Below are 26,905 nucleotides of genomic sequence, written 5' to 3'. Positions count from 1 at the left end.
AAAAAAAAAAAAAAAAAAACTCTCCTGGAGCCCTGATATAATTATTCCATAGAACCATACCTCGCGGCCTGAGTTATGGTGAGAAGCGGAAGCGGAAGATAAGGGTTTTGAAGAGTCATCAACATGATGGTGATGGTGGTCAATGGAGTCTGCCACTGGTATCAAAAGCTCTCGATCTCTTTCTCTACTACTGTTCCCGATTACCCCCACCATAATTTCCGATTTCTCATCTCCCATTTGGAAAAAATTACACACTAACTCACAGCGTCCTTTCTCTCTCTAGTATACTACTCCAAGAATTTCAGCATTTCCCTCTCTCTCTCTCTTCGCACTAGTGAAATCCAGCAGTATTTATTTTTAAGTATTTATTTAGTGTAGGTCGTCATTTTTGTCTGCCTTCTGAATTATAAAATGTATTCAACGGAGTATTCAACGGTGTAGGGTTTGGTTCGGTATGACCATGATGAGTTGGTCCATGTGAGCTGTCACCAATTACGAAATGCCAGCTTTAGGGTTATGTATCCTTTCCGATTCTAGTATTTGCATTTCCTTTCACTTGAAAGAGTTTATTTTACAAATTTTTTCTTTGTTTAGTGAATTTTGTTCGCTTCGTGTCCCACCCTCTACTCCTTTTAAGAGTTCCATTTCTTGTCCATACGGAGGTGGTAATATGTCGAGACGGTACTATGAACTTCATCACATCTATACGTAGGACATAGCTCGCTTCGATTTTTGACCTCCTCCCGTGTTGAGTTGGGTTGGAATCTAGGGTTTTGGTTCAAACCCCGCTACGTGACCACAACCTATTATATTGAAATAAAAACAAAAGGCAAAATCGATAAAATTAAAATGAAGCTCTTATCAACTTTGCCTAACTCTAGAAGAACTCTAAACCTGATGCTAGATTATGTGCTTCATAACTACTGTACAAGAATGTTTGATGACAAGTACCACCCATCAACTAACTATATTTGAAAATCAATTACACAGCTCCCAAGCTTCTCTGCAGCCTCAAGTTCTCGAAGGATCCCCCATGTAGACGATCGTAGAATAGATTTAGAACTTGTCTCTGATTTTTGAGGTTCTTGCAGTTCACTGTTGTCATGATCGCCATGTCTTGCCAATGTTATCTTAACTTGATCTTTCCTCCGGGTTCTTGAGTGAGATATTTGTAATTCTGTATTGACACGTGTATTGATGTCTCTTCAGACAGTGTCAAAACAAGAAAAAAGAAGGTTCATTATTGAAATTTTAAGAGCATAAACCAGGGCTACCTCCATCCAGCCCTACTGCTAGGCTTGAGTTTGCACGCGTGATGCATAACCATGTTCTTTGATCCTCGTGTTCAACTTCCGATACAATTGGAATATGCCAGTGGCCTCGCTCCGACTCCTATCAAGTTAAAGGATCAGTGACATTAGTTCAAATTTTCGGTAACATGTCTCTCTTTCGTCACCTCAAGGATATTACATCTGCCAGTACAAATCACATTCTGGGATGATATTCGTTTTCCCCTGTAGTTTACAGGTGAATAAAGATCAACTTTGTAGACGGTTAGAATTGGAAAAGAATGGGTTTCTTATCCAGCCTAATACGGCATCATTCAGATTCAGGTTAAAGTTGAAAAGGAAGATACATATCCCTGAATCTCCTTATACAAAAACGAGAGTCGAGACTCACCTGTATTACAACAGAACATGGAGGCGGCATGTGGAAAACAGGACCAGTTTCAGAAAATCTGAAACGAACCTTCCATATAGAAAATCAAGATGCCTCGTTAGGACAATTGAAGACCGTATAGAGTACCATGCATGTATGATAATTCTCATGATTAATACAAAAATAACTTAATTGGCAAAGCAAAGATCACAAGCCAGCAGAATAATTTACAGACCGACAACTATAAAATGTAAGCTCTTATTCATGATGATTATGCATATCAAAGGGTAAAACAAAACATTAGAAATTAATCATGGCACAGACAAATTTATCTAATAATAAAATATAAAAGCTCACCTGATGCCTTTCTTTCCATTTAGGAAAAAAATCATTTCCCAAAAGTTGAAATAAGTGATCTCTCATTTCGTCATTGGTCACAATTAAGCATCTAAACTTTATAGCTGCATATAACCAGTACCTAAAGAACAAGATAATTTTCACAACAATCCAAATGTTAAAACATCATAGGGATTGAAAGTTTTAACGTTGAAATGTAGTTTTCACCAATCATCATTTGATCCTGTAGGTGTTGCATAAAGTGCATCCGCATTTTTCCACTTGTCAATTATTGCTCTATTGAGAGGTTCATCCATCTTCTCCCCTGTAATCCGCCTATTATGCAAGACGATAAGTGGCCATTTTCTTGAAGGAAGCATCTGGCGGATTCCATTCACTACCGCATTTACCTGGATATGACATAGCATTGAGAAGAAAGTGAAAAAAATAAACTGAGAAATCGAGCATTAAAATTGCTCAATACTTCACCATCATACCACTTGCCTTAGATGGTTTAAATCTTCTTTGGCTATAAAGGCCAATATTTGCTCCATCCACCACTGCTTCAAATGGACCATAGTAGTCGAGCCACTTCTGCAATGCAATACACCTTTCACTTCATTAGAGATTCTTAGGATGTAATAAATAAATGACGAATACTTGGGTAATTTACATACTTGAAATTTCTGAAAGCTTGAATGTTTCTCTCTCTGTGCAGCTATAGCTGCCACTGATTTGGCAAAATTTTCAGTTTCTACAGGATCAAGGTCAATAGTTACTAATTTTTCGCTGCAACATTTGCATAAGCCATCTGATCCAATAAGTGTGCGAGAGACAGTCCATTTTCCTTTACCCAACCAACCCTGTCCATGCCACCCACCTCCTCCGTTCTTGATTGCTTCAATAATTAGTTCTTTATCCCATTTTCTTTTACCCACTCTTGTAGCTATCTTGCTTTTAAACCACAACTCAATCAAATCTGCCGTAGCTGGTGAAACCTGTCTCACACTTGTTCTAAGTTTATGCAACAAATAATAGACCTTGTCACTCTTTCCAGCTTCTATACTTACTTTCATAAGTGCCTCGAGCTCAGGCTCTTCTGGATATACACCATGTTCTAACATGTGTTTTTCAACCATAAATGCTTTATCTACATTTCCTTTACTGCAGAAAACAGCTAGAGCAGGGCCATATGATCTCAATCGAGGATTTATCCCGAATTCCTTCATTTGTTTGACCATATCAAATGCCATGTCACCATCACCCAAGGACATAGCCATTCTGGCCACAGATGTAAATGTTGCTTCATTCATCGGAACCTTTTCCATACGCATCTCCTCGTGGATTTCAAATCCCTTCCGGAGTGCCAATCTCTTTACATCCTTACTCACTTCAGTCACTTGAATTTCATAAACTGTTTTTTCATCTCTATCACCTTCAATATTTGAAGCAACAGCAGCTTTCTTCTTCATCAGTTGAACTAGTCCATTCAAAGTTTCAGGGTGAAGCTGCCTAGTCCCATTTGAGAAGTTTTTTGCATCATCTTTTCCATCAAAACACTTATTCGAATCACCTAATGCTACTTCAATAGGATAACCATTAACAGTTTTCTGATCCTGTATGTTCAATTGAATTCTATCTGAATTTCTTTTGGTCATTTCACTCAAATATTCAGAACTCGAACTAGAATTCCCTTTAGACAGGTCAACCTGACTCAAACTCCGGCTACCACTCCCACTTTTTGCTGGCTGGACGAATCCAGTAGCTGCAGATGAACAAAGATACAACAGAACAGCATAATGGTACTGGGACAACTTGATTCCATCTTTCTTTGCCAATTCATACAGCGTAATTGCTCCCATTATATCCCCTCTTTTCGAGCACATATCGAGCCCAACTCTCAGGGTTGCTTCAGGTGTCTCGACTTTTGTTTTTCTGGACCATTTCTCTGTCTTTTCCACTCCCACCTGATTGCTTTTGTCCTCCTTGAATCTTTCACCTATATTCTCCCCATCCACTTTACTCCTACTCTTACCACTCTTACCAGTTCTTCTTGCTAACTTTCTATCTCCAGAGCCCATTTTTCTTCTGTTCTCGGAATTAAATCCATTTTTTGAATGTCTATCCCTAAGTATGACTCTCCTCTCAACAGGTTCGTCGATGGTAGAAAGAGGGTTTTTCTCAAAATTTATGCCAATCCTTTCGTTAACACAAGCAAAAGAAGAAATCCCAGAACCATTGCCATCAATATGACTACAATTATGAGTGGTTCTTGGGAGCTGTAGCGCTGTGTTACTGGACGCACTACTGGGTTCTAAATGCGTAGTTATAACTTGTGCTTCAACAGGTGAAAATCTTGGGTGCAGCATGTGTTTTGCGGGTAAAAAGGTAAAATTATGAACGGAGAAGTGGAATTTAAAGTACTTACACTGAGTGAATGAAGAAAGTTGGAGTTCAGTTTGTTGGTGTAGAGGTCTGAAGGTTAAGGAGGCCATGTGTGGCCGTTACAGAAGCTCCCTCTCAATTTCGGATTGTACATATAATAGACCACTTTAAATGACACAAGTACCCTTCCTCAATCCCGACAGTTCGAAATTACGCATACTGGTTTGAGGATAAGGCGTTCCCTTGGAACACTTTCCAGAAGTGACAGCCTGGGAAAGGTCAGGAATCCTAGTGCAAAAAGGCGAACGCAATACTATATAATGATATCCTCGAGTTCGTCATAAACAGAATTTATAGAATGTTTTGATATTACTTATAAGAACAAAATAACTTTTAGATTATTTGACATTTTTTTATCACTAATTTTAAATCACGTGAAAGCTACATACAATTTTAATGTCTTCATTTGATTGTCTGGGTCAGTAAAGATTGAGATTTAAAGAATTGAACAAGTTTGATACCCAAACCTCGCTTTCGAAACTTAGCCCTATTCGACTCCATTAAAATTATAATTCATTTTTCTCTCTCTTCTTATCAACAACATATTTTTCAATAAAATAATTTTACAAGTAAATTTAAAACTTTTTCTACTTTTTTTAATCACATTCTCCAAAAATTACTATTCTAAAATACATTTTTTTCCAAAATCTAATTAAGAAAGGGCTTAATGATCCATAACTACACCTCATGAAAAGTTTGAAAAGTCCATTTTTAATTAAACTACGACTTTTGAAAATCAAAGAAAAATATGTGCTCCTTGCAATCCTTCACTTCCATCTCCACAACACTGTTACTGTTTCTTTAGATGTTCCTTTGTTTCCTAGTGAGTTTTGCTCCTTGGAAAGGAAGCGAAGTGTCATCTCATGGATCTACTGATTTTTCGAGCTGGAAAAAAGTTATAGCCTTATAGGTACCGAACGCTGTCTAATATCTGTGTTTCGCGTATTGGAGAGTAACCAAGACGCACCACCCTCTGAGATCAATACAAAACAAGAAAGCTCAAAATGGAGCACTTGAATACCTAGAGCACATTACAGACATCAGAATCATCTTTTAACAACTCTATGTAAGATACTCAACAGATTTTAAGGCATTGCAGAATCCATGCAAAACAGAAATAATTTATAGATACAACTGCAAATTCTTATGGGATAGATTTTACATCATAAGTCAGTTAATGACACCGTTAGTGACAACAAATGAGCAAAGATAGGCCTTATTGGCATGCAGTTGAGCTACCACAGATTTCTATAGAGTAAAGGTCCTGATAACATCATTAATAATAACAGCATTTTGAAGAGACATAAAGTAATTCCACAATTTTTTCCACGCTAACCTTCACTGTAACTTCTTGGAGGGAATTCGTAATACAAAAATATAAAACAAACAAATGTAGAAATTAACAAGATAAATAAGCAACCTCCATCCAGGCACATGTTATTGTAAGTTCACAAAAACATTTGAAGGTTTTGGAGCATTGTAAGTCAGCAAAGAGAACTGTAACCTAAATTCTTATCCATCGGAAATGAGCCCCACAATGACCGGACCTGAAATGCTGTTATAAAGGCATTGAGATGCCTGCAAAATCATGAAAAAAAAGCATTAATAACAGAAGTTTGGAGTCAGTACAAGTGATACATAATGAATTTGTCATCTGCACATATAGTTAGGTTAACTCTTATGTTACGACCAAATGGTAGAAGGATATATATGCTAAATAATATTTTTTTATTTGAATTTTTATGGTAATTTTCAGATTTTTTTTCTTGCACAAGTATTTTTATGGCATTGTACAAGTTAGCTGCCTAGGATCATTTGTAAGAAGAGCATTGCAGATTGATTAAATAATAAACTTTGAGACTTTTCTCTCAATTATCATTCCAACTTCAGTATTCTGTGAATCAACGAGTTTTGGTTACCTAGTCTTCTGCTATTCTTAAACGTATGAACAGGAAGCTAGAAGGTTTTGCATGCTTGATCGTGTGTTTATCGATTCATACACATTACCCTCATCAGTCTAACCCCCTTAAACCCCTCATCCATTATCACGGTCCATCAAAGCAGAAGATATTTAGCCCTTGTCTGGGCTCCATTACAATCAAATTTTGGGAAAATATATTTTGGAAGAGTGATTTTTTGAAGAATGTATGGTCAAAAAGGAAGGAAAAGTGTTGAGTTTACATGTAATATTATTTTATTGGAGAATGTGTCGTTGAAAAGAAGAAAGAGAAAAATGCATTTTCAAATAAATGGAGCTCAAACAGGGGCTTACTTGATTATCAAAGTATTCCCCTGATTGAAAATAAAATAATAAATTCATTGCCAAAAGAGTAAATGAAGGAAAGATGGAAGGAGCAACTTCAATGAAGCATTAAGATCATTATCTTTAATATTTTGTGCATGTCAAGTATCCTCTTTATCTGTATATTGATATTTTTTTAATTCTCCATAGCATTGCTTCAACAGTTTGGTTGTAATATCACTTTATTGACAGACACGTTGAAGCTATGGGAAAGAAGTCGGATTGTTGAGGTTGTGATGCTCTAATCATGGAGGCTACTGCTCATGATTTAGGTTGCAGCAATGATTATGTTTGGTGACTGGCCAATGAAAGCAACGATCTGGTGCGGTGGTACAATTTGGGGACAAAATGGCGAGGACGAACAAAGTTTAACACAGATGTGGTTGAGTTCTAGTTGGAGTCGCAGAGCTGGTCTCTGCTTTGCTGGAGGATCAAAGAAAGGTATGAACTGATCAATTGTGGTTTTGATGTTACTTTATCCCTAATCACATCCCTAGAGAGTCCTTCGTGAAAGAGAAGAATATTAATACATTTTCATTGAATGGTATCATTTTTTTGTGATTGAGAGGGCTTTTTTGTTAAGAAAGCGGTCATCAATTACTCAGTAAGACAAGTACCAGAGATATATATTCACACGCGTATAACCACCATTGTCCCGAACAGGGTGTTCTTCTATCAATCTTGAGATTACACAAAATGGAAGTCCTCTATCCTAAATATGTTCTTGACTAAAGGACTTTCCCATTTGAACAGGTTTTTGAACATTTAAACCATTTATTTTAGGTGAATATTTAATAGCAAATTAAGAATGATATGTTCCACACAAGCAGACGTGCATTATATTTAATCTCCTTGAAGTCCAGCTCCAACATCAGGGTTCTTAAATCGAGAAAAGAGGGAGTATTATCATAGAACAAACTGATGATTGTGTTTTATCAAGTCAGTCTAGCCCTAAATATAATCAAAACTTCATTGCGACTCTGAGGTAAGCACCATAAAGGAGACTCGTTGTATTTTCCTTTTCACAATGTTATAAAATTAATAATATCAAGTATGGCTAAGCTTAAAACTAGCTTTTAAGCACCTTATTTTACCAAACATAATTTATCTTAAAAATAAGCTGATTCCATTAAAGCCAGAAAGAGCTAAAAACTGTTAAAAAGGGGCATTTTCAACCTTACTGTCAAAAAAAGATGCTAGCTTATTTTATGGTTTGACCAAGTAAAAGACTTAAGTTCACAAACACGTACACGGGCACTGTGACATGTGATTTCACTAAAAAGTAGGACAGATACATTATGGACACGTCGATTTAAATTATTTAAAGTTTTAAATTTATATCCTATTATCTTTTTACTGATTCCATTAAAGCCAGAAAGAGCTAAAAACTGTTAAAAAGGGGCATTTTCAACCTTACTGTCAAAAAAAGATGCTAGCTTATTTTATGGTTTGACCAAGTAAAAGACTTAAGTTCACAAACACGTACACGGGCACTGTGACATGTGATTTCACTAAAAAGTAGGACAGATACATTATGGACACGTCGATTTAAATTATTTAAAGTTTTAAATTTATATCCTATTATCTTTTTAATACAATACTTAGCACATGTCATGTTGAACACTTGTTCGGGGAATGTTCGCAAAATATCCTTGAGCAATAGAAATTTTAAAAAATATACAAAAAAATGAGACACAACATGTAGCTTGTCGGACCTATGTCACCACGCGTCCGAGGAGTGTCGGTGTCCGACTTGACACAATATGTTTCGTACAAAGAAAAGCCGCCATAGTAGCAATGTAGTAAAAGACCAAATTACTCCCAACATTTATCCATATTTTAAGTTACCATCCATTGCAACATCTTATCCACATTCTCTATCTTCTACCCGCCTACCCCTGCCCCAGCTTGTCGTCACCTCCACGACTCAGCTGTCTACTCCCATTGTTCTACCGGCTTCTCCCATTACCCCACCCATTTTAGTTTTTCACCATCTTTCCCTTCTCCACCAAACTCCTTCCTCCACGTGAGAGGAATCCTCCAACCTCTGCCTCTCCTTCCACCTTCTTTACTTGTTTGGTAAACTCAACTTCATTTCCAAACATGCTGTTAGTCAAAGCACAAAAAGGGTAAGAAGTTATTATGATAGCAACAATCACGTTTGAAACCAATCCACATCCACCACTGAGAGCTAGACGAAAACCACAAACCATTCTCCCAAAATGAAGATAAAGCATTCTACTCCTATATCTACCAAGTAAGACTAACTTTTCCTACATCTTGATTTTTTTTTCTCCCTCAAGTGATAAGTCATATTTCTACTTCTTCATAAAATAGGCAAAAAGCAAGAGTTCAGAACCAAATAATATTGAAAAGGAATATAAGATTCAAGTCACTAAACTTCAATTCTGGTGCTTCAGTCAACAATTATTTGTCCATATTTATTCCTAGATGCCGAATAGGTAACCTTCAAGCGCAATGCAAGGGTCCTATAATGATTCCACACTATGAAACATGGAACACTAAACTCCTAAGGTGGAGGAGTACTGGCATATGATAATTATCAAACACCGACATTTCTCAAAAAGTCTATTTTTTTATATGTTTTCTTTAATTTCTGCCATGCAAGGAAATCTTCCCCGACAAACCTCGGATACATCCCTAATCCTCTGTATTTTTATTTTTGAATTTCCGACACTGTTTCGTGGGGAGTTCCTTTGAACGACAACCCCCATTTTAGGTCTTGGAATATAAAACCAGAAATTTTTAATTATTATAACATTTCCGTAAAAAGTCATAATATTGTGAGAAAAAATGTACTATTTCCATGTCAAAAGAATTTACATTTACAATAAACAGTTTTTGATACATTAGTATTTTATTTCATATTATTATTAAAACAAAGTACAGCCAAAAGTTATCATGATATAACAAGTAGCCATTCTTCAAACTCAAAAAGATATTCTCTACAAAATTCAAAATCAAATCTGATAATTTTATTAAGGAAATTTTAAAATTATAAAAATGAATATTTGATACAAAATTAAATCTGAAAACAAAAAATAATTTTATAAAGGAAATTTAAAAATTATAACAATGAATATTTGATACATAAATGTATACCTTTAAAGAATTCTAAGCAAATTTCAACATCAAAAACTCCAAGTAATAAAGGACTGCTGCCTGCTGGTAAATCGACAATAAAACTAATGTAACTTTTAACACCATGACTGCATATATTAACAATTAGGGACATTACTATTAAGCCACACAATACTCAATTACTAGCTCCATATTAACTATTCACATGTCACTTGGCAGGCATTTATGACAAATTTGGCCATATCAAATGCAATCAAGCAAATCAATAGATTGCAAAAACTGAGTTTCAAAAATCAAATAAGTAATGTCCAAATGGAAATGGAATGGGCAACAACTAGAATTAGTACAAGTATTTAACTAAAGCAAACCTTGAGGAACTAAACCCCATTTCTGCGACTCAATCGACAAGCTTGACTTCAAACGAGCAGATGCTATTGCACTGTGCAACGGTATCATCGTCTCCACGCAACTCAATTCCACGGGTAACCTAAAACCCACTTGCAAAATGCATTATACATTAATAAATACAAACATATAGACAAAAAATGACATAAGTGAGGATGCGGCTGATGCAGATTTTGCGAGTATTTGTTCACCTTGAGACGATAGAGAAGCGCTTATTGACAGAGGATTCAGAGGCACTTTTGAAGGGTGAAGATTGGATAGAGGTTGAGGAATTCTTGTTGAGTTTTGCAGCAACAGTTTGTAATCTAGAGTATGATCTGGAAATTACCCTCGAAGAGGCCATTTGGAGATGGATGAAGAACAAGGCTGTAAAGGGCGCCCACCATCGGGAGGAACCGGAGGGTTTTGAAATGACAAGAATAACAACAATTTAAAGACTCGTTTGGCCGAGCTCTACATTTTTTTTTTTTTTTTAATGTAAAAATATAGAGTTAAATGTTTTATTAGTCGCTCGACTTATATTTCCATCACATTTTACTCATTAAATTTTAAAATGTCTTCAAATGATCTCTAAACTTTAAGAGGTTGCACTACTCACTTGTATATTTTATAAGTGACTGAACTTCAAAATATTTATGAGTAGTTACTGAACTTTAACACGTCGAACTCATTCATCTACCATGTTTCATTAGTTATTGAACTTATAAACCTCCGTGACGTTTTACTTACCAAATTTTAAAATATTTTCGAGCGATCACTGAAATTTATAATGTATTCCAGTAAAGTTGATTTTTATGAGATTCGACATAGATCGGAAAAATAAAAATAAAATAAATGTATACACATGTGTGTGTGTGTGTGTGTATTAGGCATTTTAATTAGAGTTCAATGTTCATTAGTTATTGAACTTATATATTTACTAAGTTTTTTAAGGTGTAAATTGGGGACGTTTTATTGGGTTTTGAAGAAGTTTTTGCAGGCGTGGGAGTCATGTTTCACATATGATAAATTTTGTGTGTTGATGGTTTGATTGAGTTGTAATTTTTTTGTTTTATTATACTTACTTGTGAAATTTTTGTAAAATAATTTAGCAATGAAGTGAACAAAATATGACGAATAATGGATTTAATGTAATATCTCAAAGATGAGTGATCATTGGGAAGCATTTTGAAGTTTAATGAGTAAATTTTGACTTGGTGTAATTTGGATGAATGATGAAACAATAATTTGGCTAATTTGTAATTTTTTAATGGTCGTAATTTGACACTTCAGATTTTCATTAGCCATGGCAGCAAATAAGTTAACGAAATTTTTAGGTGATGGATGAAGTACAAACGGACAAAGTTCAATGAACATTGTAAAGCACTTTGAAGTTTGGTAAGTAGATCGTGATCATTGTATAAGTTGGGTAACTATTGAAACTTAGTGATAAGTGCATTATGTTACACTTATTTAGGCATTTTAAATTATAATATTTATTGGATATTTTAATGAATTATGGCTAAATTCTTTATATATTGTGTTCACTAGGTAAAAATTGATGAAATTGATGGAATTGGAGATCATATATGATCAACTGGATGCATTTAGAAATCAAATTCCAATCAAACAAATTAAGCTTCAGATTTTCAACTTTAGATTGAAATCTATTTTTTCACACAATAAACGTTCGAATTGGAGAAGAGATGTTTTCTAAAAGACTCATTGGGAAAACTTTATTGGGTTTTAAAAAAGTTTTGTGGAGCTGTGGAAGTGATGTTTCACATATGATGATTCTAGTAAGTTGATAGTTTTGTGAGTTGTAATTCTTTTAACATTTGTAACTTACTACGTGGAACTTCTATGCGAACTTTGGCGTCGAAGGGAACAAAATATGTGGATGATTGATGGAATCCAACATCTTAAAGATGAGTGACCATTGGAAAGTATTTTGAAATTTGATGACTAAACTGTGATCTAATATAAAAAAATAAAAAATAAAAGATTGAACCACAACCTTGAGGGCCCCACCACCCCGCCCTTGGAGCATTGTAAGGGAGGTAAATTGCAGGTCGTGCCCCAATAGGTCAGGGAACAAGCGCTTGCCCGTACACTGGTACCCACAAAGAGTCTCATTTCATATTTTAGGAATCGAACCCTCACATTGCGGCTGTCAGCAAGGCTGAGACTACCTTACTCCTATCCTTTGCACTGGACTATGCTCCGAGGGGGGGGGGGCGCAAACTATGACCTAATATAAGTTGGATGAGCGATGAAACAATCATTTTGTTGATTTGTAATTTCTAACGATCGTAACTTAACACATCAGATTTTCGTTAGCCACGTCAGCAAATAAGATAATGGATTTTTAAGGGTGATGGATGGAGATCAAACGGACAAAGTTCAGTGAGCACTATGAAGCACTTTAAAATTTAGCAAGTAAACCGCCACCATGGTACATGGGTTATTATTGAAACAATTAACTCATGATATGTTTTGAAGGTGTTTTGTATTTATTAAAGTGGGACTCATTTTTACTTGGGTAATTAGCACAAAACGTCCCTACTTTTCATGATTTTTGTGGAAAACGTTCCTACCTTTTTTTTTTGGCACATTTCATCCCTACCTTTTCATTTTCTTGTGGAAAACATTATTTTCATCATTTTTCTCAATAAAAAGTTATAAAATGACTAATATACCCTTCTATTTAAATAAAAAACAAAAATAAATAACTAATTGCAATCATAATCCCAATTTTTTAAAAAGTGCAAAAGAGTCCGAAATAAAAAAAAAAATCTCCACCTCCACCACCATCACCACCGCCAATTTTCGTTAGTTGCCTTGGCCAAGCTATTTTTCCACCACCACCTCCTCCACCACAATTTATAGCCGATTATGAATCTCTGAAGCCTTATACACTACAGAGTCCTAGTTTCAGTAACTATTATTTCAAGCAAAAATGATAAATATAGATCAAGAAAGAAAATGAGAAAATGCCACAAAACCTATGAAATTTGAAGCAAAAATTGCATCAATACAACACAAGCCCTCAATGGACACTCCTTTGGTATTACCATGGGACGAATCATGAGGAGTCCCTCAGACGATTCATTAGTGGATAGGACAATTTTTCCATTCTGTGCTTTACCATATTTTACTTCTTCCTCCGAACTAGTAGTTGTTTCTAGAAAATTGGTTGCCATGATAGAGATATTCGTGTTGGGTACTCCACAAATCCCATTTCCATAGCGGGAATTTCAAGATGGGTATAAAGGAAGAGAAAGTAGTGTTGAAATTGGGAGAGAAATTCAAGAGCTTGGATGGAAAAGTAAAGAAATTGTGCTTTGATAAAGATACTGCCATTGCTGTGTTCCTATAAAGGTTTAGTGCTTAGAAAAGTAAAGAAACGATGCTTGTAATTTGTGGTGTTATGGGGTTTTCCACCACCACCACTTTTTTATTTTTTATTTGGGACTCTTTTGAACTTATTTAAAATTAGGGTTATGACTGCAATCAGTTCTTTATTTTTTTTATTTAAATAGAAGGGTATATTAGTCATTTATAGATTTTTATTGAAAAAAATGATGAAAATGTTGTATTGCACAAAAAAAGCTAAAGGTAGGGGTGAAAAGCGCAAAAAAATGAAGGTAAGGACGTTTTATACAAAAATCATAAAAGGTAGGGACGTTTTGTGCTAATTACCATTTTTACTTTTTGTTAAGTTATGAAATTCCTTTGCAATTTTTTTAATAGTTTTTTCAAATTATTATTATTTATTTAAAGATATGGTAAATCCATCATTTAATGGCCAAATGGATGGAAGGACAATTTTTGCTGCATAATCGAAATGTTGGATATGGATTATGCTAAAAAAAAGTTGAGTATAAATTTGTTAATTTTGCAAAAGTTAGGGATGAAGAGTGCAAATTTCCCTACATGAAAATAGTTATTGCTATGAAAATAATCGTGACTAGAATTAACGAGATTTTAGTAATGTACTGCAAACTCCTTTATGCATATTAACTCATAAGAAATAGTATGGTCACTAGTTCATGTCTTTAATGAAATTAGTAAAAGTTGAATGTGCACTGCACGTTATATTAAAATATTTTATAAATTTTGTAAAAATAATATTTGATATTAGTTTGGTAGGAGAATTCAATCCATCTGGAACAAAGTAAATAAAATAAGATTTATGATAGAAATTTAAGAGAAGAAAATTGTAATCTTAAAACTCAACTTCTATGATTTAAATTTTTTGTGATGATAAAATGCTACAAATGAGCAACATTTATATGTTACATTTGGTATATATGAATTAATTGTTGATATATGAATTTAAATAACTATTAAAATTTCTAGGTATATGAATAGAAATAAATTCATTTATAATAACTCTAAATTCATTTAGATCAAAATTCATCAAATCAATATTCATGGAGTCTAGATTAATGTGAATGTTAATTGAAAAATGAAAAGTAAGGTATTTTTGAAACAATTGAATTATAGTAGGGTTAAAATCGTTCAAAAAAATGTTTCTCACCCGATGTGATATTTAATAAATTATTATTACAGATACGACTTAATAGATGAATTGAATGTACATTCCTTAAAAGTAACATCTGATTTAAGTGATGTTGTCTAATGTTATATTAGTGTGACATAATTGTTTGCCCTAAAACGTGGATGTTGTCACGACATTCTTAAAATGTGGGTGTAATTTTAACAAGGTATATACTGTGTGTGATCTATAAATAGTTAAACGTGTTTGTCAAATGTAAATAGGATGAAATAGTCGTGTGAAATCTCATTTGCATGCGTTTTAAGCTATGAAAAGATCGCGTCTCAAAATTATTACGTTGTGTTTTTTATTAAATGTAACTCGATGGATTCATTGAACACACCTTCCTACATTTGTGACCACTTATATAATTTACTTTGGGTAAGATTGTCCTATTACCTATGGTCCTTGATTTGCCAACCTAGGTTAGAAATATTTCACGACATTTTTTATCGAGGTGTATGCTAGGAGCATCAACTTTTTGGGGCCATTTTTTTTTAATTAATGATATGAATTGGTTAATTTTGATGAGGTTATGATCTTTGTCAAATCTTTTATTTAGAGAATAATTTTTTAAGGAAAAATTGCAGTTGCGGTCCTTAACCTTTTTAATTTTTACAAACTTTATCTTACCTTTCATTTTGTGCCAACGAAGGTCCTTAACCTTTCATAAATATGCAGTTATAGTCCAAATGGATGGAAATCATTAATTGACCAAGAAAAGTGCGCCTTGACCAATTTTGACTAAATTGAAAGGGGTAAAATGGTAAGTTTAAAATTGCACATTAAATAAATAAATAAACCAAAAAAAAGGTTTCTCCTTTACCCTACTCACCTCCAGCCTACCCCTCCACAACTAAAAATCAGCCACCAACACCGGTCGCCGCCGCCACCACCACCACCACCGATTATATTCTTCACCAACACTCACCCTCCCAAACCACTCTGCAATATAAACTCATTTGCTATTTCTAATTTTTTTTCGCATAATCCACAAAAGGATCTCTAGAACTAATAATCAATCTATAGCATATACTAATAGACGAATCAATTTTACAATTGAGTTAATTAAATCACTACCTACTAAACTTTCCTTATGGTTACTACTTGCTCACTGAAATATAAAAGGTTACTCAATACTCACTGAACTATTCATTAGTTTACCCATCAATCACTAAAGCCAATTCCGTCTCTATAGCTGGACAAAAAGGTCTACGTGGCAAAACACAACATTAGTGAACCACACACTGGATAAAAACGCATTTAATTGAACTTGTTATTCTCTTCCCTTCACGATTAAATTACTCGTGCCTCCATTTTCAGGTACAGAAGTGAAGTCCCCAATTCAAAGCTAACCCTAGGAAGAACACTATCTTCAATTTGCCATGGAATTCTCTTCATCCACATCTTAGAATCATAAACAAGGTTTGTGCCATTGTGGTCAGATGGCTGTAAGAAGGACTTCCTAGACAGAGAATAATCCAGGAAGACAATTTTTGGTATGTAGATACTACGGATATTCAGGTGCTTGCAACTACTTTGCTTGGGTCGACCCACCTCTTCATCCACGATGCAAGACTATAATGAATGGTCTACTTCGCAAGTCCAATGATATGAAGCAACGAGAGCTTAAGATGGGCAGATTAATGAAGATATATCAACTGGGTTTAGGGATATTGCTAATTTGCAATGTTATTGTTATTTTTATGTTTTAAGGGAAGATTTATGTAAAAAAAAAATAATAATAATAAATAAATATATATATATATATATATGCATTTTAGTTGCAGTTTTTTTTTTTAATAAGAAAGTAGCATTGAATTTCATAAGTTCTTAAATTTTTAAGTGACAGTAAGGGTCCGTTTGATTGTAAAGATGAAATTTGGGTGGAAAGAAAATGAATTTCAGGGAATTGAATTGTCAAGAACTTTATTTCTTGGGAATTGACAATTTAATGTGTTTGATTGGTATGATTTTCTATCTGAAAAATATTGAAATTTTCCATCTCTTGGTATTCGATTGACTTTATTTTCCATGGGAATTGTATTTCTTTTTCAACTATTGGTGTTTGATAACCATTTTGTAAGAAATTCGTATTTGATTCAACTACAAAAAATGATCAAAATGTAAGTTAAAATAAAAAATTAATTTACCTATATATTTCATCAAAATTCTAGAATTTTTTAACTACATATTTCATCAAATTTTTATCAACATCTACTAAAAATTTACTTTTCTTCTAAACCACACAGAACCACACAAGGTCAATTCAAGAGTATAATAAAAACAGTTGGAATGTGTACCTACATACTTGAAGATGGGTTTCAACTTTTATACAAGATGAAAATGTCATATTTTGTAGACGGGCAATTATTGAGGATACATAAATTTTTTTAAAAAAAAGTGTCTAATGTAGGATAAATATTTAGAAGTTTTCATAAAAGATGCCGTAAAAGGAAGAGAATTAGAATGTAATTGGGGATTTGGAAGAGAAAACAACGGATTTTGACCTTGAAAATGATTCCCACCCAACGAAGTTGGTGGCCATGACGTGCGCGTTGAAAAGAGCTTTTCGAATTGGGGTCATAGGCACGATTTTGATAACCGTAGTAAAAGTTATGGCCAAATTACCAAATATACGTATCGAAAAAAAAGTTGAATAAAATAGACACTCCGCGCAACGCAGAGTGTTGGCCCGAACGGTCTGCGTAACGCGGAGTGTCTATAATTGTTTGTTTTGTTTTTTTGTTTTTTTTGCTTTTCGAGACGTATATTTCGTAATTTAGCTATAACTTTTGCTATGGTTATCAAAATCGCGCCCATGACCCCAATTCAGAAAGCTCTTTTCGACACGCATGTCGTGGCCACTAGCTTCGCTGGGTGGGTATCATTTTCGAGGTCAAAATCCACTGCTTTCCCTTCCAAATCCCCAATTACTTTCTAATTCTCTTTCTTTTACGGGATCTTTTATGAAAACATACTTTTATCGTTCTAAATATTTATCCTACGTAAAAAAATAATAATTTGCGTCATACACTTTATTTTAAAAAAATGATGTAAATTATATTGAGAATTCTAAATATTTATCCTACGGCAAAAAAATAATTTACGCAATCGCGCATGTAGAATATTTCCAAATCAGGCCCAATATGAAATGCAATGAACATATGCAAATACATTATTCTATCTAAGAAAAATGGAAGGATATTTTGAGGTGGGTGTGCTTTCAATTTCGTTGAAGAGTACTGGAAAATAAATATAACATAACAATGTGGAATGCAATGATCAATGGCTTCTGTACAAATGGAGAATCAACAACTGTGAGCTAAAGCTCCATTAGAAGCTATTTCCAGTAACTTTCCAGCAACTATGGGCTAAAGCTTTCTACCATAATTCTTCATGCTTAATCATTAAAACAACAATTATATAAATACACAAAAACATCATGTCCATTACAAAAAGATCATGTCTATTATAGACCTCCATTTCCAGCAACTTTACACAAAAAGGAACAAAACAATATAAACATCCTCAATGACAAAATTACTTCACAACTTTCAAACATCTTTGTAAAGTCTGTTGAGTTGTTACTAAGTGGCTGAATTTTTCTTCATTCTTGGTGGTGCAATTGTAACTGACCCTCAAACGACCCTTTTATTTTTTATCATAGCTACCTTCTTCCTTGCCTTTTGTTGGTTTTCTATATCCTGCAAATCCTCCACCAAGGATTCAAGTGGAATACTTGCAGTTTGCATCTCAGGAGGAGCTTTTTCCATTGTTAAAGTGCCTGGCTGATTAAGTGGAGGACCGTAGTTCTTAAACTGGGAAGCATTTGTTATACCAATACCAGGCGTTGGCATGAATTGGAAATTAGATGTTGGGTTGATGGTTGCACTTCACTTGCTGTATTACGTGGTGGCCTCCTAGGCACTAGTTTGACCTGAAAAAAGGCTTGATATCATTTAGACAAAGAACAATATTTGAATAATTTGAGAAAAAAATATTTGCTTAGTTTTGATTACCCTTGAGTTATCACTCACAACGTCGTTTGACCTATCTCTATTTACAAGATTTGTAGCACTCTCAAACCAAGCTTGAAATGAGCATAGATAGTGATCTCCATTTACTACATTAATTGAACAAGAAAATGAAATAATCAACATGTTTGAACTCTAGACAAACCTCCTGTGCTAAGTCAACCTTCTGATGATACCTCATGTTGTGGCTCGTTCCTCCATAAACACTGCAAGTAATTACTGTTATACCTCTCTTCTTCAGCTTACCTTTAGATACGACATAGGTGATGACATCTTCCTCTGCTTGTCTCCTTCTCTTCTTTTGTTTTCTTCCCCATCTAGACACAATTCAAGTTGGTGGTTTGATTGGAAGGGCATCAACAGAAGGCCATAACTTTATTCCATTTATGGGATTGATGATATTCTCATAACAATTGAAATACGTGCTCACTCTATAGCACTCATGCACGTACCTCCAAGGCTCATCCCTTCTATCTAGAATTGCAGCAACTGCATGACCACGTGGAATTCCTAATAAATCCCATCTCAAGCACAAATCTTATTATGTAGATTGACAACAAATTCTCTATTTGAACATTTTACATAAGATTGTGCCCCGCCCAACCAATCCACCTCACATCCATCTGCTAACTCATAACTCGTCACAAGCTTCTGTTGGACTTTAGGACATAAAGGTCCAACCACCTTTCTCATCTTGTCCTTCCTTGCTTGTATCATCTTCATGAAGCTTATGTGTAAGTCAATTAACATTGTCAATATGTATTTTTCCCTTTTTTCCAAACCACATTATTGAAAACTTCACATAGGTTGTTTAAAAGTATGTCACTCTTTACCTTTGTCATAAAAAAGCTTCACTCCATTCACTTGGATGCCTTTTCTTTAACCAAGAATGTGCTGCTTTACTCTCCTTCTCAATCTCACCCATCCAAAAATTCCAATAAGCCACCGTCATCGACTTTGCAGCCCTCCATAAGTAGTCTTTCAGAGTCAAAGTCTTAAATTTAGTCCTGAAGAGATTATTGTACATGTGTTTGACACAAAAACGATGTTCAACCTCAGGATACAAATCATCTATGACATTTTGTATACCCTTTTGTCTATCAGTCATAAAGATCCAATCATTACTATTCAAGATCTTTAAATCTTCACCTAGGTGTTGTATAAACCACCTCCAAGTAGTAGCATTCTCACTCTCCACTATTGCATATGCTACTGGATAAATGTAATCATTGGCATCTAATGCCACAGCTACAAGCATGTGACCTCCAAATGTCCCTTTCAAGAAACACACATCTAATCCCAAAAGTTACCTACAGCCTGACAAAAAGCCTCTCTTGCAAGCTTCTAAACAAATATATATACCTTGAAACTTTAGTTCATGCATGGAAACTATGCATGTAGACCCAGGATTTGTTCTCAAAATCTCAGCTGCAAAAGACCTAAGCATACCAAACTGATGCTCATTAGATTCTTGAATAAAAAACCTAGCATATCTTCTTGCCCTCCATGTTGTAACTTTATTAATTGTCAATTTCATATCATCCTTTACAGCCTTCCTAATAAGTTTAGACTTCCAATCAGGGTTAACTTTAAAAGTGTCTATATACCTTGCAGTGCAATGCCTATTTGTTCTGTCCCTTACACGAGTATGCTCTAAAATTGCTGACTTTATTTGTACACAATCTTTCTTTTTATTTTGCACCCTAATTTACATATGGCCTGTGCTCTAAACTCATCATTTGGTCTAAACCTCAAATTACATCTAGTGGTAATCCCATGATTTCTCACAGCTTGCCTAAACTCCTTAATGTTTTCAAATTCCTTTCCAACCTCAAGTTGTGGGTTGAACATCTCCTTTTCGGGATCATACACAGGAAAGTGGTAAATGTTTTCTTCCCTAGAAGAATAATCGGTATGCAAATCATCATTACTTGGGCAATCTAACTCATCAGAACTTTATCTTCCTCACTTCCAACCTCAAGTTCCATGGCAGAGTTTGCATGTAATCCAATCTCAATATGCTTGGATGCATTCTTATCACAATAGAAATCATCATCATTCACCTCATTCTCTGAATCAATCAAGTGGCATTCAATTGTTATCTCTTTCTCTTCTTGAACTATGAAAAAAAAAACTTAATGAAAATAAAGAAACTCAGTGCCAATATTATTTGCATTGCAACAGTCACGTGTTTTTGGTGAATAAATGAACTCAGTTCGACAAATTCAAGACACGTCTCCGACATATATAATATAAAATTGAAGAATTTATCAAACAATTTACCTTGTGGTCCCTCCTCCATGGTCTACAAAAGAGATTCTTCCACTACATTTTTTTCACTTTCTGTATGTCTCGGGTCCCCCGTGTTCCCTAAAATCAAGACAAGAATATTATATAGTGGATCATTTCTTGCTTCAATGTACTGCACTTTTGGATGTGTATGTTGGAATATAACTTTACAACATTAATAAATGAAATGAAAAATAGAACATATACAATAAGAAGAATCCTATGCTATGTACCAAAGGCCTTCTAGTTCTCGACAAAATCTAGGGTTCGCAATGGATTTGGGGGTAAAAAGTGATATTTCAATATGCTTGAAGATAGAGATAAAACTTACCAACGATTGGAATTGGGAAGCACAGCAATACCGCAATTTGGGGAAGACGAATTTTGGATGAAATGAGATTTTTAAGCACACAGCACACTGTGATTTGGAATTGAAGAAGAAATATGGGTGGGTTTGTACACGTTTTCCACTTAATTTCAGATTCATATTTGTTTTTAAATGATGTGTATATTATTTATATTTCGTTTGCCATATCATCCACCACGTAGACCTTTTTGTCCAGCTGTAGAGACGAAATTGGCTTTAGTGATTGATGGGTAAACTAATGAATAGTTCAGTGAGCATTGAGTAACCTTTTATATTTCAGTGTGCAAGTAGTAACCATGGGGAAAGTTTAGTAGGCAGTGATTTAATTAACTCTCCACAGTTCACTCAATGTGCCATTAGAATGTTATTATTGGCACTATTTTCATTCCCACCAAACAAATCCATACCCTACTCGGGTGAATTCGTGCTGGTTTCTGAGAAGTTTGGGCCAGAGACGAAAAAAGCTCTAACAGCCATAAGCTTCTTCCTCAGAGAGCAACGAGGGCTGTAGATTCGGTCCGAGAAAAAAGAATGAGAGGACAGAGGCTCGTTGATCTCCGTAGGCGAGCCAGGGAAAGTAACTACATAAGACCGAAGAGGAGAAGTATCTGAGCCTGGAACAACGATTTAGTGACTCGGTGAGTTATGGAGGCACTAATTCGTGAGTCCTTAAGTTGAGCTAATGCACGGAGCTTCAAGTAGCTGAGGTACGCAAGTGTTGGTGGCTGATTTTTAGCTTTGGGGGTAGGGTGAAGGAGAAACCTGTTTATTTAGTTATTTATTTAGTGTGGTAATTTTAAACTTATCATTTTTCCCTTTTCGATTTAGTCAAAATTGGGCAAACCCACTTTCTTGGTGAACTAACGGTCAAATGGATGTTTATTTGCACTGCAACTGCATATTAATGAAAGGTTAAGGACTTTTGTTGACATAAAATAAAGGTTATGGTAAAGTTTACAAAAATTGAAAAGGTTAAGGATCGCAGCTGCAATTTTTCCTAATTTTAATGATCCTATCAACTTCATTCCTTGGTCCAACCAAAGTTGCATGCAATTTTACTTTTTTGACTCCGGTTGTAATTGTCAATAGATAATCGAGATTTCAAATCTTCTCAAGTATAAATAACTTAGGGTATGTTCACTTCGTGTTTCAATTTTGTAGTTTTGAGTTTTGAATTCATTTTGAGCTTTATGTTTTGAGTGCATGTTTTGAAATTGTTGAAAATACGTTCTCTTTGTCATTCCGAGAAATTGTTTTCCAAAACATAAAATTGAAAAATACGTTTACTTTGAAATTTTGAGAATTTTTTTTATAATATTTTATTTAAGAAATATGATTATTTAATACAATTTAATAGTTTGACGTAAATGTAGTAATAAATAATATATTTTTGTGTTTTGAGTGCATGTTTTGAAATTGTTGAAAATACGTTCTCTTTGTCATTCCGAGAAATTGTTTTCCAAAACATAAAATTGAAAAATACGTTTACTTTGAAATTTTGAGAATTTTTTTATAATATTTTATTTAAGAAATATGATTATTTAATACAATTTAATAGTTTGACGTAAATGTAGTAATAAATAATATATAAATTTTGAAATTGGTGAATCTTAAAATATTTTTTGGCAACATATTTCACTAGATACTATTATAAGTTTACGTGCCATGGCAAGCAGGCACTAAACAAAATATAAAGTACATCCAAACTATCATGTACGACGTCTTGAGTAGTCATTCCACATTTGTGTAGCAATTTGATCCCTGACTTGTTCCATTTGAGCTGTTTGACTAGCATCAAAATTTATTACTTCTTGATCTTGACTTGACTCCAGCATGTCTTGAAAAATCATATTCTCCTCACCAAACTCTACAAACAACTTATCTAAAGCGTGCTTCTGACGTATAAAATTGTTTATTGCGCAACATGCAATAGGGATTTGTCTTTGCCTACTAAGTGGATAATTGGTAATCAACTTCAAAATAGGAAATCTTGCATTTAAAACTCCAATGCAATGTTCAACAATGTTACGGCATCAAGAGTGTCTATAATTGAACAATTCTTCCTTCCCACATAGTCTTCTCCGTCCAACATAGTCACGCAGATGATATTTATGACCTCGATAGGGGCAAGAAATCTTGGCATGTTTGGATATCCATAATCAACAAGGTAAAATTGATCTGCAAAAAAAAAGGCTTATACAGTGTGACACTATAAATATATTCGCAATAATTATTTGACGTATATGAATGTACCTCTTCGTGGCATTGGAAAGTTGTTCGAGCTTCTTGTGACTGTATCAACGAATACTCGCGAATCATTAGCAGTACCTTCCCAACCACAATATACAGATGTAAATTTCATATCAAAATCACATGTCAACATCACATTTTTTGTTACATTTGTTTTCCTTCCTCGAAAAGATGTTTGTCTCGATGCAGGAGCCCAAGCTGCAACATGTGTTCCATCTATTGCGCCTATGCAATCCTTAAAGAAAGGATATTTGTGCAAAATCTGCTCTTGCGCAATGTCTTGATTTGTCGGACGGATTATCTCAATGCCAAATGAGATAACAGCCCTAACAACTCATTTAAACCATTTGTGTATCATGTTGTTGGAATGCTGGAACTTATCACCAATAACACTGTATCGTGTAGTGTGCCCTACAATCATCATAAACATAGCCACACCCTTCTCGACGCTAACTTTTTTCCATCTTTCAGTAACCCGTTTTCTTTCAAAATGTCACATAAATTCATGAAAACGTGTTTTTGCATACAGAAATTAAGATAGCATACGTCCAGATGTCCATTCAAAATTTTTAGGATGTACATTTTTCCTGTAAGCAATGATGTTCTACAAGGTGTCCTGCCAATGATACTTCCTTTATTAGCAACAAAGTAATTAAGCACCATTAACTCTCCAAAATTTGCGTCAACATCATCTATATATAACAACTTATCATCACTCGATTCTTCCTCAATGGACTCATTAGCATGCATATTATCATCCACGTTTGATTTACTAGCCATACTGTGAACAAAATATAACCAAATTAATTATCGTAAGTTATATCAACCACCATTAATTCAATAAAACAAGCAATCAAGCATAAAAAAAGTGAGGACAAATAAACATCAGTTCTCCAACCAACAACATCATAATGTTTGTAAATGAAAACAGTACAACATTACCACAAAATGGAAAAAAAAAGTACTTCAAGCCTCGAGTTTAACATGGTACTTCAACATAACAACAATCACATATTAAAACAACAGTCACATCAAAGTAGTTCCAAGATAGGTCCTCTCTTTGCTTCTGGCATCTTCACAAATGACACCCTGAAATCGGGATCCTTGAAAGCCTTTATTGCTTTCATGTAAACCTCATTGGACACCCCTTCCATATTGTTTAAAATGTCCAAGCAAATAATATTTGAATGAGGATCTGGACTAGTAACTTCATTATCTGATTGACAACTACCTTTTCCTTTGATCTTTGCAAGCTTCTTTTTTAGGTAAAGTGTTCGAAGTTCAGTTTCTTCATTCCTCAAACTAACTGTAGATGACCACTATGCCATACAGGCATTGAGTTTATCACTTTTACTGACCTTAGGTTCCTTATGTCATCTTTCACCCGATGTTCCAATCTCGTTACGTGGACGAGTATTTGAAACCACATCGACTTCATCATCATTTTTCGTAGTCACATGTACTCCTCTATTCAAAAAATCTTCTAGCTGCCTTTCTTCCTCTGATGTGTTTGAACGCTGGGTGGAGGCACTGCCTAATCCTCCAGTAGCTATGGTCCCGTTGAATATCTCCCCAAGAGTGTGGTACTGCTTATATCCTTCCCTATTGAACAACTTGTAATCCGACTTGTTAATCTAACATTGGAAAAAGAAACCATATTGTTAGTGTGTTGAAGAAAACAATATAAAATTGATAAGATAAAAAATAATATAACACCCGTATGTCCCAAAAGTTCAGAGAACATGGATGAATCTTACACAAGCGATTCCACTTTCCTTTTAATCTATCTATGCCGTAATCAATTTTTGTTGAAGCTATCATGGTTTCATTGATCCTGCCCCATTCGTTTCTTGTGAACGTAGAACATTGCAATGCATTTGATTTCACTTTCTCGCAAAGATTTTCAATAAAAGCGTGTTCATTCTCATCCGACCATGACATTGGTTCCTTATTCCGAACTCTATGACCACCCATGTTGATGCTATATTTATATACATCAAACTATCATCAAATATACAAAACCTTCCTTAGGCGATTTGAGGACATATTAATGTATTTAATTATAGTCACATACCACCTAATGCTCAAAATCATACCTAACACATGTACCCATAATTATAAGGATCAACACATTGTCAAACCTCATTTTAACTTACAAATTCAAGAATCTTTGCAATGAAGTTACTATCAGCAGATGCCAAGTTGGAAAAGCAATAAGAAGTTACTACCAGCAGATACCAGTTGGAAAAGTAAGAAGAAGTTACTTCATCGATGCATTGCATTACCTCAACAAAAAAAGTGAGCAGAAATTTCAACTCCTTCCAAAGGACTTTGACTTGATTACTCACAAGAACACTGTAATATGTTTCAGAACTAAGCAATTCTCCAATAGTATCGAAAAGAAACTTGATAAAGCTTGCCTGAAGTATATAATGTGGTTTTAATCTACCAATAGGTTTTGAAGAGTGAAAAGCTCCTTAATGTATGGCATGAAAGAGAAAATGATTTCTAAAAAGTTTTTGTGATGTTCAGTCTCTCCGTATAAGATACAGTTGGAGGCTGCATCATCAAGTCACTTCAACAGATCAATAAATATCCGGTTGAAGTAATTCTCCTTTAGTAATATGTATTTATAGTACAGTTCTTTTGCATATTTCAGACAAAACAGAGAGAGAGAGAGAGAGAGAGAGAGAGATTGATGAGAATTAGTCATATGAACATCTCTAATTATAGGGAAAGTTGGTTGAAGGTAGACCTTAACCTAATCAAGTTGGTATATTAAGATAATTTAATTAATGGAATCATAAGACAAGTGGTGTAATATAATATCAAATGATTTTGTTTTGCTCTTAAAGGTCAACTAGGGAATATCTCGACTGAAGATACTTTTATTAAAATACCCTAAACCCACCAGAAATCTCAATTGAAGGAAAGAAAAAATTTCAGATAGGAATCCACGAAACAATTTTCACCCTCATGAAGGAATCCATTAAACTTCGGCTATTGAAGAGAAGCTGAGAAGCAATTTTCGTGGAATCCACGAATTTTTTTTATCAATCATACATATTGAAAATAAAATTCGTCACAGAATTGAAGAGAAGTAGGCCGAAGACAGTTAATTGTCAATCTCATTCAACTAGTCGCAAAAAAAAAAAAAAAAAAAAAAAAAAAAA

General features: G+C 34.5%; 3 protein-coding genes across 4 annotated transcripts in view; all 3 read right to left on the bottom strand.

Annotated features, from left to right (window-relative positions):
• Window positions 1–213, bottom strand: part of LOC111365554 — a 4,293-nt gene extending 4,080 nt beyond the window's left edge. The window contains exon 1 of the mRNA XM_022986112.1: window positions 21–213. Within this exon, the coding sequence (XP_022841880.1) occupies window positions 21–213 (193 nt within the window). The remainder of the gene's footprint in view (window positions 1–20) is intronic.
• A 604-nt stretch (window positions 214–817) lies between these two features.
• LOC111366141 (proteinaceous RNase P 1, chloroplastic/mitochondrial-like) lies at window positions 818–4,686 on the bottom strand. 2 transcript variants are annotated; one of them, XM_022986824.1, is made up of 7 exons: window positions 2,673–4,683; window positions 2,500–2,589; window positions 2,224–2,405; window positions 2,017–2,137; window positions 1,681–1,749; window positions 1,275–1,392; window positions 818–1,177 (listed from the first exon to the last, which is right to left on the bottom strand). In XM_022986824.1, the coding sequence occupies exons 1-7, from the start codon at window positions 4,488–4,490 to the stop codon at window positions 966–968; spliced, it is 2,610 nt and encodes an 869-aa protein (XP_022842592.1). In that variant the 5' UTR covers window positions 4,491–4,683; the 3' UTR covers window positions 818–965. The 2 variants fall into 2 exon arrangements, 1 of the variants encoding a protein (XP_022842592.1); XR_002697581.1 differs by having other exon boundaries at window positions 1,156–1,177; window positions 1,275–1,514; window positions 2,673–4,686.
• Window positions 4,687–5,545: 859 nt separating this feature from the next.
• On the bottom strand, window positions 5,546–10,664 carry LOC111366140 (protein NUCLEAR FUSION DEFECTIVE 6, chloroplastic/mitochondrial-like). Its single transcript, XM_022986823.1, has 3 exons — window positions 10,441–10,664; window positions 10,213–10,331; window positions 5,546–6,018 (listed from the first exon to the last, which is right to left on the bottom strand). Exons 1-3 carry the CDS (start codon window positions 10,590–10,592, stop codon window positions 5,999–6,001), a joined length of 291 nt encoding a protein of 96 aa, XP_022842591.1. The 5' UTR covers window positions 10,593–10,664; the 3' UTR covers window positions 5,546–5,998.
• Window positions 10,665–26,905: the final 16,241 nt, after the last annotated feature.

Source organism: Olea europaea, chromosome 17, assembly GCF_002742605.1.
Source record: "Olea europaea var. sylvestris chromosome 17, O_europaea_v1, whole genome shotgun sequence".
Taxonomy (NCBI): Eukaryota; Viridiplantae; Streptophyta; class Magnoliopsida; order Lamiales; family Oleaceae; genus Olea; species Olea europaea.
The sequence above is the reverse complement of the archived record's forward strand: the minus strand, read 5'-3'. Positions and strand labels throughout refer to the sequence as shown.